The sequence below is a fragment of the Eleutherodactylus coqui genome, chromosome 7 (genome assembly GCF_035609145.1).
Source record: "Eleutherodactylus coqui strain aEleCoq1 chromosome 7, aEleCoq1.hap1, whole genome shotgun sequence".
Lineage (NCBI taxonomy): Eukaryota > Metazoa > Chordata > Amphibia > Anura > Eleutherodactylidae > Eleutherodactylus > Eleutherodactylus coqui.
The window spans coordinates 190,098,973-190,116,880 of record NC_089843.1 but is presented as its reverse complement, the minus strand read 5'-3'; the positions used below and the strand labels follow the sequence as shown (position 1 = coordinate 190,116,880).

At 43.1% G+C, this 17,908-nt stretch overlaps 1 protein-coding gene across 1 annotated transcript; it reads right to left on the bottom strand.

Annotated features, from left to right (window-relative positions):
• Positions 1-1,080: 1,080 nt before the first annotated feature.
• FUT10 (fucosyltransferase 10) lies at positions 1,081-15,076 on the bottom strand. Its single transcript, XM_066574150.1, has 5 exons — positions 14,847-15,076; positions 9,992-10,182; positions 9,287-9,566; positions 7,055-7,890; positions 1,081-2,240 (listed from the first exon to the last, which is right to left on the bottom strand). The coding sequence occupies exons 2-5, from the start codon at positions 10,067-10,069 to the stop codon at positions 2,016-2,018; spliced, it is 1,419 nt and encodes a 472-aa protein (XP_066430247.1). The 5' UTR covers positions 10,070-10,182; positions 14,847-15,076; the 3' UTR covers positions 1,081-2,015.
• Positions 15,077-17,908: the final 2,832 nt, after the last annotated feature.

Here is a 17,908-nt window from a genome sequence, read left to right as displayed (position 1 = left end):
ACCCGCGGGCAATAACCGCGATCGGCCGATCGCGGCTATTAACCCTTTAAATGCCGCTGACAATTCCCGTACGCCCCTCCTGCGGTGAGATCGGGGGAGCTTTGCAGGTGTCATGGCTGCTGGGGGCCTTCTGAAAGGCCCCAGGGCTGTCTTGAGAGGGTGGCTTGATAGGCTGCCTGTCAGAATGCAGTATGACGTAATGCTGTAGCATTACGTCATACTGTAGGAGCCATCAAAGTATCGCATATTGTAGTCCCTCAGGGGTACTTAAAAGTAAAGTGAAAAAAAGAGCAATAACATTTTTTTAATTGTAAAAAAAAAAGTAATAAAAGTTTAAATCACCCCCCCCCCCTTTTGCCATATCTATAATTAAAAAGTCTAAATAATAAAATAAAAATACATATTTGGTATCGCCGCGTCCGTAAAAGTACGATCTATTAAAGTAGCGCATTATTTACCCCGCACGGTGAACATTGTCCGAAAAAAAAATAAAGACCGCCAGAAATGCACTTTTTCAGCCACCCTGTCTCAGAAAAAAATGCAATAAAAAGCGATCAAAAAGTCGTATGTACTCCAAATTAGTACTACAGGACATTCCGCAAAAAATGAGCTATCGCTGAACTACATCGACGGAAAAATTAAAAAGTTATTCCGCGCACAAGATGACCGCAGAAAATAATTGAAAAAAATTAAATGTCTTTGAAAAAAAATACTAGTACTACTGCAAAAAAAAACTATACAAGTTTGGTATCGTAGTAATCGTACTGACCCATAGAGTAAAGTTATCATGTCGTTTTTGTTGCAGTTTGTGCGCCGCAGAAACAAGACGCACTGAAAGATGGCGGAATGTCGTTTTTTTTTTTCATTTTACTCCACTTAGAATTTTTTAAAAGTTTGTCAGTACATTATATGGTACATTAAATAGCACCATTGAAAAATACAACTTGTCCCGCAAAAAACAAGCCCTCATCCAGCGACGCTGATGGATAAATAAAGGAGTTATGTTTTTTTTTTAGGGGGAAGGGGGTGGGAACGAAAATGGGGGGAAAAAAGGGGCGCGTCATGAAGGGGTTGAACTTATTTTTTTTTTACAATTAATAAAACTTTATTGATCTTATTTTCACTTTTCTTTTAAGCTCCCCCTAATGACTACAACATGCGATGCTTTGATCGCTCTTGCAGCATGACGTAATGCTATAGCATTACGTCATGCTGCGATTTGACAGGCAATCTCCTAAGGCAGCTCTGGGGCCTTTCAGAAGGCCCCCGGCTGCCATGATACCTGCACGGCTTCCCTGATCTCACCGCGGGGGAGGGGGGCCGTACGGGACCCCCGAACACCGTTCGGGAAATTTGAATGCCAGAAATGACAGAGGTATTTAAAGGGTCAATAGCCACGATCGCCTGCGCAGCCAATTGCAGCTATTGCCCGCGGGCGTCAGCTGAAATAAACAGCTCACGCCCACACTGTATGAAGAGAGGTTGCCCCGTGACCTCTCTTCATACATACCCCAACGCTCCAGGGCGTAAATGTACGTCCTGGAGTGGGAAGAGGTTAAAAGCCACTGCACTGTAACCCCTAAAGGGGTAGACCACTGGAATTAGCATGTCTATCACTACTTTATGCAGCCCTCAGTGAGGACAGCATAAAGTACATGACTGCTTGCCTTTAAATGGACATAATATGTTGGGTAGTGTTGCAACAGTATACCTTCATCCTGCTGATTGGTGTAGGTCTAGAACCCACAGTAATCACACGTTGATGGCCTAAACTACTAAGGACAGACCGTCACATCACTGGAAAACCTAGAACATGATATGTTACAGAACAGAGTCACAGTGCTCATCACCGATATCTAAGCATAAACAGGTGGGATCACAAGTTAGTGGAAAATTGAAGACTGAAAATTTCAACACATTACCATTATCTTACATTTTCCAAATTGCATGTTTCTAGACCACATCTACAACTCCTACCACAAATTCTTCATATTTAAAGAACTACTTTACAAATCCTAATGTTTGAAAACAAAATTCCAAAATTCTTCAGATGTAAAATTCCTGTTTCTGTCGACCAGAAATCTGAGAGCTTTAGCTTCTTTTTTAGACTGTTCGAAGCTGGGTTTCCACAGTTCCCGCATACTGGTCTTAGGCGAGCGTTCAGCAATGAATGAAAATGGTTTTGGAGCCGGACAAGACAAATGTTTTGAGTCAGCTTTCCATCGCTTAGTTTGTAGTCCCTGGAAAACAAAGTAGCCATTAATACAGACTAACCAACACTATGACATTAAACATTTTGCTGTCTACCCCTTTTAGGCTAGATGTAAAAACAGCATTTCATGAAGCTTTTTGTGAGATATAAAAGACGCCAATGACATCAGAAAAACAGCAGGAGTTTACTTTATGCCACTAAGCTCTGACGCACAAGGCTTATTTTCTTCTTTTGGGTTCATATTCACACATGAACGAGATTAATTTTGGATGTCCCATTGACGTTCCCCTTCTTTGGATTTCCCAAGTGACGAGGGATTTACTTGGCCTACCTGGTATATAAGGGTGCACACACCCACTTGCGTTTTTTTTTAACGCTGCCATATCGCTGCGTTTTTTAAACGTAATTGTCAATGGGACTTTCTAATGTTAAAAACGCATCGCAAGTTTGTGCTTTGCAATTTTTGTGCGATGCGCTTTTAACATTAGAAAATCCCATTGACAATCGCATTAAAAAAACGCACAAGAAAAACACAAGTGTGCAGGAGCCCTTATTCTGCTGAGATGCCATGGACTCCAGGTGATGGCCTGCCCTTACCCTGGGTAGATGAGGTGCATCAAGTTATTGCCCTCTAATTTGGAGTTTTTCCTTTCATTTAAGCCTCTGGGGCTCTGCCATTTGTTTTAATTGTTCCTAACACAAATGAAGTCATTAAAACTGAATTATTCCCGATTTGCAGCCTGCTCCTAACTATAAGAAGTAATGCCTTGTACACTGATGTAGCAAGATTGAATCCTGGTCAGGAGCATCCAGTTTATTGCACTGTGGACCATAGGCATGATGGGAAAAGTCAGCAGTTGGCCAAAAACCAGCCAATATGGTATACAGGGAATGGATTAATGTGTAACTCTGGCCAAAAATGAAAACTCGACTGTAACCCTGATATATATTTGCAAAGTAGTTATATGCAGGCTGTCTTGTAAGCTTAACTCATTGCTTTTCAGCTTCTCACATTTTTAACAATATTAGGTCCCGTAAGTTGATTTTTTTGGCATTCTGTTGTAGTAGCCCAGAACACCATCCTGGTCCTCTCCATAAATGTCATACATGTGTTGTCCGAGCAGCCGAGTGGTCCATAGGGGGGCCGGCGGGCTGCCCACCACCTGAACCCGGATACTATTGGAGTGACGAGCTGGAGCTCCTAGAAATGATAAGGAACATCACGCCTGCTCTGCTGCCACACAAGAAATGGTTGATCCCGACGGGGACCCTACAGCCGTGTAGGCCACAGAGGCCACCTAAGCCCGCAGAGAAAGCCACGTTATTACCGACTATCCCGTCTCTGCATCTACAGCGACAGCTGAGTGCCACTGCTGTGGCCACAAGGGAGGGCAGAGTCACCACTCTCTTGGATAGTGGTCCACAAGGACGACCAATTGGCCGGGCGCTCATAGCCCGGCTGTTGCATCCCCTTATACGGGATTTTGAGGACCCGGGGGTAACGGTCCACTTTAGTGCCAGAGAGCACCTTCTCCTCTAGAGAGAACTGAGGACTCCGTTGACTGGGCCTCCGGAAATCTAGGGACCAGACACGCCAGCCATCCCAAATACACCGCCCAGAAAGGCACCAAGACGGCGTTGCGATCTGGACCGTCTATCTTACGTGGCGTCATTAGGGATCTCCTCCTGAGAAAGTTTGCCATCCCGGTCTGGATGGTCTATGGAGTCAGAGACTGGGGAGATCTACGTCTCTCAGACCATTTGGAAGCCCAGGACCAGTATTTTTCATGTTAAAAAGTTACGTAACATTTAAAAATGTTTAAGTATGTGCTGAAGAAAGTAAAAGTAAAGGCGTATTAAATTTAAAAAGTTTATTTGCTCATGCTCTCTCTCTGATTTTTCATGCATAAAGTCATTTCATATAGTCATGCATAATTAATGTTTAGTATAATCTAATCAATTCAATGCTAATTTATGCAAAGTCAGTACAGTCACCATATGCCTGAGACTGTGTGTATGGTATGATAGTTATATGTGTATGACTGGAGATCGCTCATGTACCCCTTAATCCAGTCTTAAGTGTTTAAGCAGCTTGTTCAGTCTGTCACAGTGGGCGGGGTATTTCTTTCACCTCATTCAAAGCACGGACAGTGGTATTGACTTAGGCTGCCTGTCCGCAGGCGTTGCAGATCTCCACCCCAGGAGCCGCTGCTGGAGAGCAGGAGCCAGAGGACAGATCTCCGCTGTGAGCCTATTTGACAGATAGCATGCTGCCATTTACCAGCCGTGAGCGGAGAATCGCTATGATTCTCTGCTTGTGGACAGAGGGGCAACGCTATGGAAAGCGTGCACTGCGTTTCCCGCCGCGGGGAACGCAATGCAAGAACACCTGTGGACAGGCAGCCTTAAGTTACTGACTGCTCCAATGATATTTTTGTTCTTTTTCCTGCCAGTCGCCTTTTAATATTTTTATGTATAATAACAGTGGTGTTCTCCGCGGGGAACGCAATGGAAAAATGCCTGTGGACAGGCAGCCTTAAGTTACTGACTGCTCCGAAGAGATAGAGACAAAAGCTACAAACAGGTACCAGTTTACACTACAGGCTTTTCCTGTGCAGCCGTCCATAGTTAGGATCACTGCACAGAGGTACTTTATTGTGCCCCTCTTGCGCCTGCTGCAAGGAGGGTGTATTGGCTAAGCCTTCCTTTAATAATTGTTTGCCAAAGAGTCTGCGGAGTGATCCCTACCCCCCTTCCTCCTCTGGAGTGCTCCCAATCCAGGACCTGGTGACATACAGATAACATGAACTGTAGGACCATATTTATCCTGTTTATCCTCCCTACCTCTGAGCCATAGCCTGCTAATGTCCTAAAGTGAATTCTACCTGCATTACTTGTTACAAGTTACTCCTAAGTAAAAGTTATACAGGGCCCTAACTGCTCCTAGAGACCCAAGGTACTAAACACAAGTCTCTGTATTTATTTTTTCGCTGTATAGAATGCTGGTGTGTGGGAACAATGGTGTCATGAGTGAAAAGTACTACTACACCCCATCCCGTTTATTGGCATTCCCCATCATAAGGGTGTTGAAGCTGTCCTGCAAATCTACACTGGCCTTAGCTGCGTATCTTCCCTCTGAGACCAGAGCACGGTAAGTGCCACCATGACGAGACAGCACTTATTCCCCCCAGCTCTTCACGTTAGCCAGGTGCCTGGAGTCATCTCTCTGGGGTCTTGCACAGTCATCTCATAAATAATTGCAATAAGCAACATTTGAGTTAATAGATGCACAGACTCTAAATCCAGGATTCCTTACCCAGGTCAGGTATCAATATAGCCAAGTTTAACATGGCTCTTAGACTAGCTCACTTTTAGGACCCAAAAATATAAATTCATAAAAATTAACTTTTAATAAATATTGCTTAAAAACCTTATGGACACACAAACAACAACAACAAAAAAAAAAATCCACTATCCGGTAGGGAATGTGAAATTGTATCATACAGTAACACTTCAAGATCAGTATCGATCTTGGATGTATTCTTTATTATGTCTTTTACGTCCAAAAGATAGCTCTTTTTTTTTTTTGGGGGGGGGGGGGGTTCTTGGTTTTAATGTTCCAAAAAAACCTATGCATTTTTTCCGAACCTGAACATGATGTCGTAATCAGCCGGAATCTACATGCAACTCATATAGTCCAATGTATAATAGACACGAGATGTTTTTATGTACAGAATAGACCTTGTAATTGCCCAGATGTTTTTATGTACAAAATAGACCTTGTAATTTCCCTACGCGTTTCGCCCACTGCGTGGGATCCTCAGGGGCTCAAGTATCTCCTGGGATGATTCCCTGGAGAAAGGTTATCAGTCATCAACTGAGTATAGAAAATTGTTTATAGATTAGGACTATAATCCATTAGAGGCAATGAGTAAGTATAGGTAAGGTACTGTATTGAATTAGCACCCCACTATGAGGAGTGATCGCTGCAATAATTCCTCCTAAGCTGATATGCGGTACTTGATAGCCTAATAATATTTCCTAGAGGAACAGTGCCCAGTTATCACTTAGAGTGATGTCTTGGTCAATACCCAGATAGTCTGCGCACTAAAAAAGTTCCCCAGGTAATACATCGCTGTCTATTAGATCCTTCAGTAGGTGAGTTTTGATATACTCAAAAGCTATCAATAGTATAGCTCCTACTAAATAGGGTTTTTCTGCAGTCAGGCAAATTCTCAGCCTAGTGAAGGGTTGTAAGATTTCCCCCCCTATCAGGATCAGATAAAGCAGAATGAAATCATAAAATAAATAGAACAAGCGGCAGCATGACAGTCCTGGTGGTTTATCTCCTGACCTCCTAAACAACTTTTCAAACTTCCTGTCACTATTACTACTGGGGCCAATATAGAGGATACTATTACTACTGGGGCCAATATAGAGGATACTATTACTACTGAAGCCACTGTGGGGGATCACTATTCCTACTGGGGATGGCAGGTATGTTTATTTTTACAGAAAAACGCCTTGTATCCGCCGGTACACACCTGTGCACTAGTGCGATATATGGCTCTATATCGCGCTTAACCTCAGTTTTCAGGTTAAATTGCTGTTTTGGCAGTTTTCAATAAAAAAGTGGCTTTGGGGTTGCAGTTTGGGCTCTCTGTCTCTAAAAGGTTTGCTATCACTGGCCTATAGCAACCATTTCTAATATCCTGAGAGCAGGAAAATTCCCAAAGAAAATCAATGCAAGAGCGAGTCTGGTGGGTATGGAAGAATGAGTTCCTTCAGGCTATCAGGTTATCTATTTGCCACACATTGCAAAGTAAATGTGGTTATGCTTACCTTTCTTTGTAACCGTATGTTGTCCCACACTCTTCTGCATACTAAGCACTCAAAAGCATCAATATAATTGTCTTGTGTTACATCTTGCACACCCCATGTTCTATCTTTGATTGCATGGATCAAGTCACTGTTGCTTATATGACCTTGTATTTTCCATTCTAAATACTCCATATACAAGCTGTCATTTCTGTCCAGCTGTTTAATGTATTGTGCAAGCTCTCGCGGATGAGAAAATTTGCTCACAATTATTACACTTTTATTGCAGGGAAGCCAGTCTTCAATATTAGTGGCACCATAATATATGGGAACACATCCCAGTTTTAAAGGCCTCCAAAGCTTTTCAGTTATGTAATCCTCACAAACAGCATTCTCAAATGCAAGGATAAACTTATACTGAGCGAGTATACGATAAAATTGGGTGTCGTCCATAAAAGATGGGTTATTGACTTGTGGAGGCAAGTCTCGGTTATGCAGGCATTCTCCATAGGAATCTACAGAGACATATTTCATTAGTTCCTGTACATAAGTGTCCCGATCTGATGGAGGATCACAGTCAGACTGCACATACACTACAGGAGCTAGGTTCTTTCTCAGAAAATTCTTTTTTTGGATAGAAACAAAGTACTCAACTGATGTAAGAGTTTGGAGATCTTCCAAATATTGGCTTGTCAAAGGCAAATGGGAATGTCGGCTGAATGTAGCTGTGTGGTTAAACAAAGTGATGGTTGGTGGATGAAACAGCTTGTAATTGTTCTTTGGGGATTCTTCATGAAACAAAGCCCATTCATGGTATAACTTCCGTGGTAGTGGCAAGCTGTCTATATTGAAATCTGTACCTAAAATGGTAAAAAGAAAACCTGTACAATATGAGTTTGTCTTCTTTTGCCATTCACTACTGAAGAATACTACAAATAATATGGTAACCACATGTACATTGCATGCCTATTCTGTAAAAGGGGTATCTCCAATTTCACCAAAAAGTAATACCTTTTGGGAGGATCATAAAGAAAATTGGGTGACCTACATCTAGAACACTTGTGTCTAGAAAGCAAGGCTGAAACAACAAGATTACCTGTAATCAGTTTTCCATGAGCCCATGACAACACCCATGATAGAGCACGCTTTCAATCCGGAACCTCCCACATTTCTTTAAAAGGCGGGAACTAGTATGCATCATTGTCTGAAATTCTACACCTGCTTTGATTGTCCAGTATTGCCCATGTGAGCAACACTGGCCAGTCAGAGGAACATGTAGGGTCTTAGACTACCAATGCGTAATAATAATGCACAGTGCGCATCAGGTAGCCAGAGAAACAGTGTGACCATCTGTGTTTCTCCAGGACCGGTGGGTCACTATATATTGTAGGTATACATCAGCCATTGAAATTTATTGTTCATTTAATAAAATATATACCATGCAGTATACAATTTTTATTTTGCCTTTACTATATCCCAATGTATAAAAAAGTACAGCAGGTCAAAGTTTTCTAACTCATTAGAAAAAAGGTATGCCAACACATATTGGCCCATTGTATGGCAAAAGAACAGACTTTTGGGATATCCTTAGTGCATGGGGGCCTACTAATAGTTCAAGACAATTGTGGAGTAAAAATTAAATGTACACACATCCTATCATTCCAATATACTTTGTACTCATATCAAGATCTCTCCTTGCTATTAATAAGTAGAAGCATTCCTGTTACCATTCAGATGTTGAAAATCTGTCCTAATCATGTCCTGAAAAAGGATATTCGCAGTAAGGGTGTATTTGCACGGGCGACTTTCATGTGCGAGTTTTGTCCAATAGTGATATATTTTTTTCGCTCGCAGTGGTACTGCGAGATTGAAAAATTGCTGCATGTCCTATTGTTGGTCAATTCCTCGCAAGGAATCACCCATTATTTCCTATGGGATCTTTTTTTAAAAATGCATGGCACTCGCATGCCATGCAATTTGCATGCAAGAGTAATGCGATTTTGACCACTGAAATCTATTGGAAGCACTTTCGATCTTTTCACACATGAGTACAAGTACATAGATGCAATGCGTTTTTACTCTCATCCAGAATTGCAATTTTACAGGCGTGATATCGGTCCACGTTTCTCGCCCCTGTGAATGCACCTTCATAAGTACCACACTGGTGGCAGCAGGATAGGATCAGGATGGGTTTTCAGCAAATGACTGACAGTATCTGTTATATGTGTGCAGAAAAAAAAAAAAAAAGAGTCCTACCATAAAACAGAATAGCTTTAGTCATGGGATTCTGAAGGTATGTTCTGTTAATAGTGAAAAAGCAGGTCTCTCCTCCACATCGACCGAGCCTTCCATTCTCACCAGTCAGCGGTGACCACCAGAGCATAACGGGGTAGCTGCCCACGCCATGCTCCAACTTTCTGTAGAAGATGGATTCATGCAGTCCCTTCAGTAACGGACCAGATAGTTTCTGTTGGTTAGCATCTTGTACAAGTGAGCTCACTTTCTGCTTTTCAAAGTTACCCAACTCAACGACCACCTGTGGAGAAAAGTACTTGTGACTATAATTATGAACATTATATATATTTTCACTTCTAAACAACTAATTAACAGGGTAAAAAAAGAAAAGAAAACACAAAACCTTTGTTGGATCCATTTTGAAAATCATCCTAAATGGTTCCCATTTTTTATGTCAAGAAAAGCTCTGCAGACTACATCCTAAATCACTGTGAATATGGGTATAGAGATTTTCCACATTAACGCCTTGACAACCACAGTATATGGTATCGGTCCTAAATTACCAGACGCTGTTTAGCAATTTTGCACAGAGCTTTAACTTCTTTTTCCTACTCCTTTGTTGGGCTACCGGATCTGTACACAGTCTGTGGCTTTAAGTCCGAAGGGGATCCAGTGTCAATCCAAAATTATAATTTTGTAAAACAATAGAATACATTTTTTTCTTACCTGGAGTGTCACGAAGAGAAAAAAGAATGCTATAATTAGGCACGAGACCCAAAACTTGACTCCCCAAATTCGAATCATTTTTTTTTGCTCATCATGGTCAAGGAATAGTCTTCCAAGTGAGGTCTATGGGAAAGTGCTGGTATATACTGTTGACTGCACATTGTATAGTGTTGGAAGGCCTCCTACAGAGTCTAGAGAACAAAAACAGAAAATTGACTTAATACAGTTTGCAGTGGACTGTTATTTAAAAAAAAATCTGTTTTTGTACTATTAATCACATGTATGGAAATAGACTTTCATAGAATACTAAAAGTTGCTGGAAATACAAGGGTATCTCAACATTCAATAATAAGTGATCTCGGGACCATTGTAGTTTGAATATATAACTAGGTAAAAAACTGGTAATTGGTTCCAAAGCCCCCAAAATATCATCCAAAAGTTATACAAAAATGTAGATAACTAATACATAAAGAGCAATATAACGTGTAATATTGTATCTCCCAAGAAAAGTGCCCCGACCCCTCTTATCGAATTTGCCATCACCACGTCCTCAGACGTGTGGGTAGGAATTGCAGAGGAAGCAAAATTGCAGCATGCTCTATTTTAGTGCTGATGGGCTCCATTGAGGTCTATGGGTGCGAAGGAATTGCTATCAATACGCAATGAAAATTGTGTACGTGCTGAGGAATTGTTTGATACTGTAGAAGAGAGAGACTGTGAGACCAAAACTGTTTACAATATTCCATGTGTGGTCTGATCAGCAACTTGTAGAAAGGAAGAACAATGTTCTCATCATGTGCCCCTAGACCTCTTCTGATGCACCCCATGATCCTATTTGCCTTGGCAGCAGCTGTCTGACACTGGTTGCTCCAGTTAAGCTTACAGTTAACTAAAATCCCCACGTCCATTTCAATGTCAGTGTTTCCCACTTATAGAGTATGCTCTTTTCACCTAGCACTGTCCTGCACATTGATTATTGGAGGGCAAACCTTTAATATTACATAGAACTACTTGGGTCAGTGTGTGACCATAAGCTTAACAAAAATATAATTATGCTGTTGCTGTGATTATTTGTCTTCGAACAGGAATGGACTAGTGTTCCTAATTGGATGCTTACTTATATTTATTTAGCTTCATTACTCCAAAAAGAGATTCAGAGTACTTCTTTATAATGTAATGTACAGGTATGGGTGTGTATGTATCAAGACTCGAACCCAAGAGCTCCTGTTCTCCAGGCAGCAGAGAGTTGGATAGCTCCCTTGCATGACCTTATCCATGTTTCCTTGCTCCTAGTCCAGTTCCCTGTTTTGGCTCCGCCCTGTTGCTGATTGGATGCTCTATAAAAGCCTCACCCTCCCACTTTCTCACTGCAAGATTATTGTGCTCTCAGCCCTTAGTCAAGCTCTCCTCCCAACTGCTTCTCTCACTACAATTGCTGCTTCTGTGTACGGACCTATGGCTTCTCCCTGACTACGCCACCTGACTGCTCCTTTTGTACCGCAACCGATACTACCTGTGTACTGACCTCCAGCTTCACCCTGACTATGCTACCCATCTGCTCCTTTTGTACTGCAACCGATACTACCTGTGTACTGACCTCTGGCATCCCCCAAGTCCACTACCTGCCTGCTCCTTTTGTACTGCAACCGATTCTACAAGTGTACCGATGCCGGTGGTAATGCAGTAGTTTTTATTTTTGTAAATTTGTATTTCCCGTGCCAACGCTTAGCGATGACGCGGGTACCTGCAGCCCATACACAATGTTAATTGCGTATGGGCTGCAGTTCGGATGGCTACCATTGACATCAATAGGAGCCATCCATGCGGCTTCCACGGCAAGACATAGCATGCTGCGATTTTTCTTCTGCTCACGGAATACGCAATTCATATCCACGAGTGTGTACGAAAAAGTGTAAATGCATGCTTTTCAATGCCTGCGTTTTACTGCAGATCGTCCGCGCGCACTGTGATTGAAAAAACTGCAATCCAAATACGCTTGTGTGAGCCTGGCCATAATGTGTTTAGATAACTTTCTGGCCATGATTAGCCTTACAACAAAAGCCTTTGAAAAATTATTGAGCTAAGATAACAATAGCATTTTCATGATTGAAAAGGCGTATTCTCAAAAATGACTAATCCCCCATCCATTGGTGATATGGATAGGTGATAAAAGTCAATTTTGGGAAGAGCACTTTAAGGTCTCCTTCACATGGGTGTATTTGTGCACGCAAAATTTACTTGCACAATACTCAGAATAAAACCCATTGATTTTTGCACGAGCAAACCCAACCCCCCCCCCCCCCCAAAAAAAAACGCGGGTCAAGAAGGGTTTGGCCTTCTGCCCACCTCCCGCTGCCGCGTAAGTCACTTGCTCTAGGGGGGTTCGTCGTTGCAGCGCTGGCAGCGGCTGTATGCTTTCTTTACACTTATTAACTGAACTAGCAGGACCTGCCGGCCAACAGCCTGTCCAGCCAATCAGCTACAGGGGGCGTCACCCCCCTGTCAATCGTGCCTCCACCAGGAATACCTGGTGGCGTCAAGATACGCTAATACCTGCAAAAGGTACAGTAAAACACAGACACGTGCAAAAAAACCTCATTCATAGTACAAACACATTGTGCTGAGGCATACATAGTTGTTCATACGCCTGTGTGAAGGAGACCCAAGATAACAGTGATAACTTTGTGTGCCAAGTTAAATTAGACTTTGCAATATCTGTACCTGCAGCTCCTGAGATGGGATAATGCAGCTGCATGTCAACACACACACACAATACATTTGATTTATCTTTAGTTTTGTTAGGCCGGCTGCACACGGCCGTGACGGGCTCCGCCGCGGAATATTCCGCGGCGAAGCCCGTCACGGCGCCCCCCAGAGACCCCATACTTACCAGCGGATCCGGCGTCTTACATCCCGCATGACGCTTCCCGGTAGGCGGGGAAGCGTTTTTACGCTATCTTCCGCTGTTGACTGCAATGGAAGCCGTCTGCGCGTACACCCGCGGCAAATAGAGCATGCCGCGGGTGAGGACGGGAGATTTCACGGTGCGGAATTCCGCACTGTGTGCCCTGAGCTATTAGGTTCAATAGAACCTAATAGCTGCGGGCAACGCAGCGGATTTTTGCCCCGAATTACGCGACGGAAATCCGTTCGTGGGAAAGAGGCCTAATTATAAATACAATAAAATCGAGCATTTGGAGTAAACACCATGTTTATAAAGCCACATTACCACTTTTTTGCTGCACCCAAATGTAATTGAAGTGCAGACAGGCTTCAAAGTTGCAAAACTGTACAAAGTTTTACACAGAGTGTAGAAGACAGTAGATCCAAACCCAATATCTGAAAATAGAGACAGATTCATCAACAAGAACAGTGCCTTGTCTATGAATTTGTTGCACTCTGCACTGGAGGAGATGGATACAAAAAATGTATTAATTATTGATTTTTATATGAATAAGTCGCCATTAGGCCCCCTGCACACGGGCGGAAATTCTGCAGCGGGATTTCCCGCAGAATTTCCGCCTGTGCCCACCTGCATAGGATTGCATTGCAAAACGCAATCCTATCCACACGGCCACGATTTGTCCGCGTGAAAACACACGCGGAAAACAAATTGTGGCATGTTCTATTTCTGTGTGGGTCTCCCAGAGGCCCGCACAGAAATGTCAGTAGTGCTGGCCCGGCTCCGCTCTGCACATGCGCCGGCTGCCGACGCATAGCAGAGACAGAAGACGCTGGGAGAAAGTGAGCTGCTGGCCTCTGCTGGGGCACGGGTCTGCATCCCACTGCGAGAATTTTCGAAGCAGGATCCGACCCGGTCGTCTGCAGGCGGCCTTATTGTTTGAGCAGTAAGCCAGAATAGAATTTTAGGCTCCTTTTAGATATCGTTTGAACGTGCAAGTGACGTCACCGCTAGCTCGTTCGTCGTGCAGCCTGCTTAGACAGGCAGATACATCGATTGCTTATTCCAACAAGAATCATTCAGTCTTTCACATTCGCATTGCCTTACGTTTAGACCGAACGATTATTGTGCACTTTCGCTCCTTTGAGCAATAATCGTTCCGTCTAAGAGCACCCTGAGGCCGTTTTCAGATGGACCATAAAAATGAAAACGCAGAATTATGAAATCCATGCTTTTCAATGGTTTCATTCACATCTGCGATGTTTTCTTTCATGCGATGTTGCAACATTTAATAATCGCTGCCTGCCCTATCTTTCTGTGCTTTGCTCTTTTTTATCTCCCATGTTTCCCTATGGAGCCTTCATTTTATCACATTGCAACGCATGAACTTGCGATTTGTGTGCATTGTGTTTTTAACATTAGAAACTCATTGTCTATCGCGTGAGAAAGATCGCAAGTGACAGTGAAGTGATGCAAGATTATTTGTTAGGAAGAGCATCGCTGATGCTCAAATATCTCATGAGTATCTCGTATGCAATATTGCCGCAATTTTCTCATGGCGTTATCGCACTCGCCCATCTGAAACTAGCCTGAGTGTAGTGTGCAGTGTACTCAATTTATGCACGATGAATGAGGAACGTGTCGCAACCAGTGAGCTACACCACATTCCAACTTGTCGCTCAAATCCCCTTCACTTCCCCCCCAAATATTTAAACTCCCCCCATCTATGAATACAGCCTTCGCCTGACAGCCATTTCCTTGGTGGCATTTCACCAGAAAAGTGGAATAATAGGATGGATAAATATGATTTATCGAAGTCACCAGACCATAAATAAAGATCAGTGAACCTATTTAATAGCCGCAGTAATTACTTGATAGTTCTGTGGCGGGAGAGCATACAGGCAGATGTGCGAAGCAGCTGTGACACATTAAGACGTCATTCATAAACTTTACCTCGTGATGTAAACCTGAAGCAAAACATGTCTCCCACCCAAATATCAGACTTCAAGAACACATCCCAATCTCTGCAAAGAGTTCTCAGCTGCAAGCCTGGAGTGTCTGTCCAGGGGTGACGACAGCAGGCATGCTTCCATTACTAACCAGCCTTCTTGCAGCCTCTACTTCCTCTATGGCTGAGCACAGCTAGCTGGAAACTCTGGCCAGGGACTTGCATTGTTCCTACCCGCAGCCCCATTCAGGCTCAGGAATCCAGCTCACAGCTTGCTGAATGAAGTCACAGCATCTGGGCCAGCAATGAGTCTGCAGGCCATAGGAAGCCCCGCAGTGGATCATTCCTGGCCTAAGCTCTTCCCTTCAGTCCCTAAGACGCCCGTCTCCTATTGCAGTGGATTTTTATCCATCGTTTTCAGATTACTCCATTTACTCTGAAAATATGCATATTAGAGCTTGAAAAGACGGTCGCTGACAAAGGCGTCACTGCCAGCACCTCTGATGGGAACATAGAAGCTTATTGTACAACACGGCCTCTAATAATTCTGCATATTTATAGTCCCATTAATTATTGCCAAGATGGCTTTGAATACACAGACGTTTGTACATGGGGTCGTATTTACAGCGCAAGCCGCCCTAAGCACTGACACTGCGTACTTGTAAAGAGAAAGACTCCATGCATCGTACAAATTGTTGGGGATTAAATTATAGCTTTTTTGGTACTTGTGCATCTGTACATTTTTTCATTAATTTCACAAATATTTCATCAGTACATATGCATAAAAAAAGTACTATTTATTTTTTTAAAGGCCCGAGCTCACACAACCGAATTCCGCGATTGGCGTCCGTGTGGACTTTCCGGAGTAAAAGGCAGGCATTGAAAGGCATGCATTTTCGAGTTTTTCTTCACACTCACAGATACGCATTGTGTATTTCGCGAGTAGAAGAAAAATCGCAGCATGCTCTATTTAGTCGCAGAATCTGTGCAGACAGATTTCATGGAGGCATCTGACCCTCAGCCCATATGCAGTTAACATTACATATGGGCTGCGGGTACCCGTGTCATCGCTAAGCGACGGCGCAGGAATTACAAACAAGGGAATAAAACTTGTACTGTGCATGACTGCCTGCGAGCCCAGTTAAGGGAAGTATGCAGGCTCAACGGCCTGGCTCACAGCCTGAGTCTGCTGCGGGCCTCCCGCATGCGGAATCTGACCCGCTCGTGTGAGCCTGGCGTAACTATTATTATTTCTCCAAAGCATAAATATTTGGGATATTATTCAGGTATTATAAACGCGGCAATAGCCTGCATGATAGCGGCGAATGGTATATATTAGAAAAGTGGTGACAGATAACCCACAAGTACCGTTTTTTAAAATTAAATTTTATTTTAGGGTACGATCAAAATTGTATCAAAAGCTGCATAGTCAAAACTGCATGCGTTTGTACTGTGAATTGCAATGGTTTTCAATGCAGCTGCCGCAACATCAGGGTTGTCAGAAATACATGAAGTTTTTGCGCTGTGATTTTAATGCACCGTAACCATAGCATGTGACCATGCGAACAAAATTGCATTTTGTTCTCGTGATTTTTGAGCGCCATTACTGCTTTTCCTCGCAAGAACATTGCAAGTGCGTGTGATTTTTCTCATGCAATTTTGCCGTGATTTTTTCAGTGCGAAAGTCAATAGAACTTTCTAATGTTAAAAACGCATCGCATCTCACAAAAATTGCAAGTTTGTGTGTTGCAAAGCGCTAAAGAGGAAGCTCTATGGCAAAACATGGTCGGTTAAAAAAAAAATGCAAAACGCAGAAAGATAGGGCATGCTGACATTTTTTTTCTCGCAACATCTCATGAGTGAAAACATCACAAATGTGAAGGAAACCATTGAAAATCATTGGTTTCATAATTCTGCGTTCTTACTCACTCTCGCATTGCGTGAAAATTGTATGATTTTATCGCCCGTATGAAATCGACCTTAGGTTAGCTTCACATGGGCGAGTGCGATATCAGGATGTGGATCACAGCCCGATATCATGCTCACCAATATGCAATTGTTCCCACGGATGTGAGGCGTTTTTATATCAAAACCGTATTGCATTACTTCAGGGAAGCAACGCAACGCACAATCCCGCATGATTTTCTCAGCTGTGTGAAAATGGCTTCAGGGCAGCTTCACAGGAGCATGTGCACAAATACACTCGCCTCAGTGCAACATATTTGCTCTGTGAACAAAGTTTGACGAGGTAGATTTGCGCATGTATTGACGCATAGTACTGCACTGTTTACACACGCAGGGCCACTTTACATTCTCGTGACACACCCCTTCTGTGGTTTAAAAGGCTATTTAGGCTAGGGTGTTGATCATTTATCTTCTCTTCATTCCTCCCAGAACCCTGGTGCTTGAAGTCATGCATGTGTTGCTGCATGCATTAGGCTCTGGGTGAGAGTCCCTTGTTTGTAGGCGTGAACAGTATCGTGTTCTGTTTGTATGCCATTTACCATCTATCGCTAGCCAGGCCTCCAAGTTCCAACATGGGGCCGTCCCTATTGGGAAAATCACCCTGCTTGCAGACAGGAATTCTGGGGTTTGCGTTGTCTTGTTAAAGTAGACTCATGAGACAATGATGACCCTTGTCGTGGCCTTGTGAGGTTAAGTATCTTGGCCAAAATACCAACTAATATCTCATAGAACTTTAGCTAGTCCATCTGCTTATGCAAGTTGGTATTCTAGGTACTATGTTTCCCCGAAAATAAGACCCTGTCTTATATTAATTTTGTCCCAAAAGAAACACTAGGTCTTATTTTTGGGGGATGTCGTATTATACTTACCTAGCAGGCTCAGTCCAGGTTCCTCCCACTGCTCTCCGGAGCTCTGACCTGCTGAGCCTAATCATAAATCCTGCCTCCACAACGCAATGGCTGTGATTGGTTCTTCGACCGCTGCTCAGCCAATCATTGCAGTGCCCAACGAACCAATCACAGCTATCACATTGGTTTATCAAGCACTGCATTGATTAGCTGAGCATCACTCGAAAATCGGAGACATCGCTTCCCGTAACCAA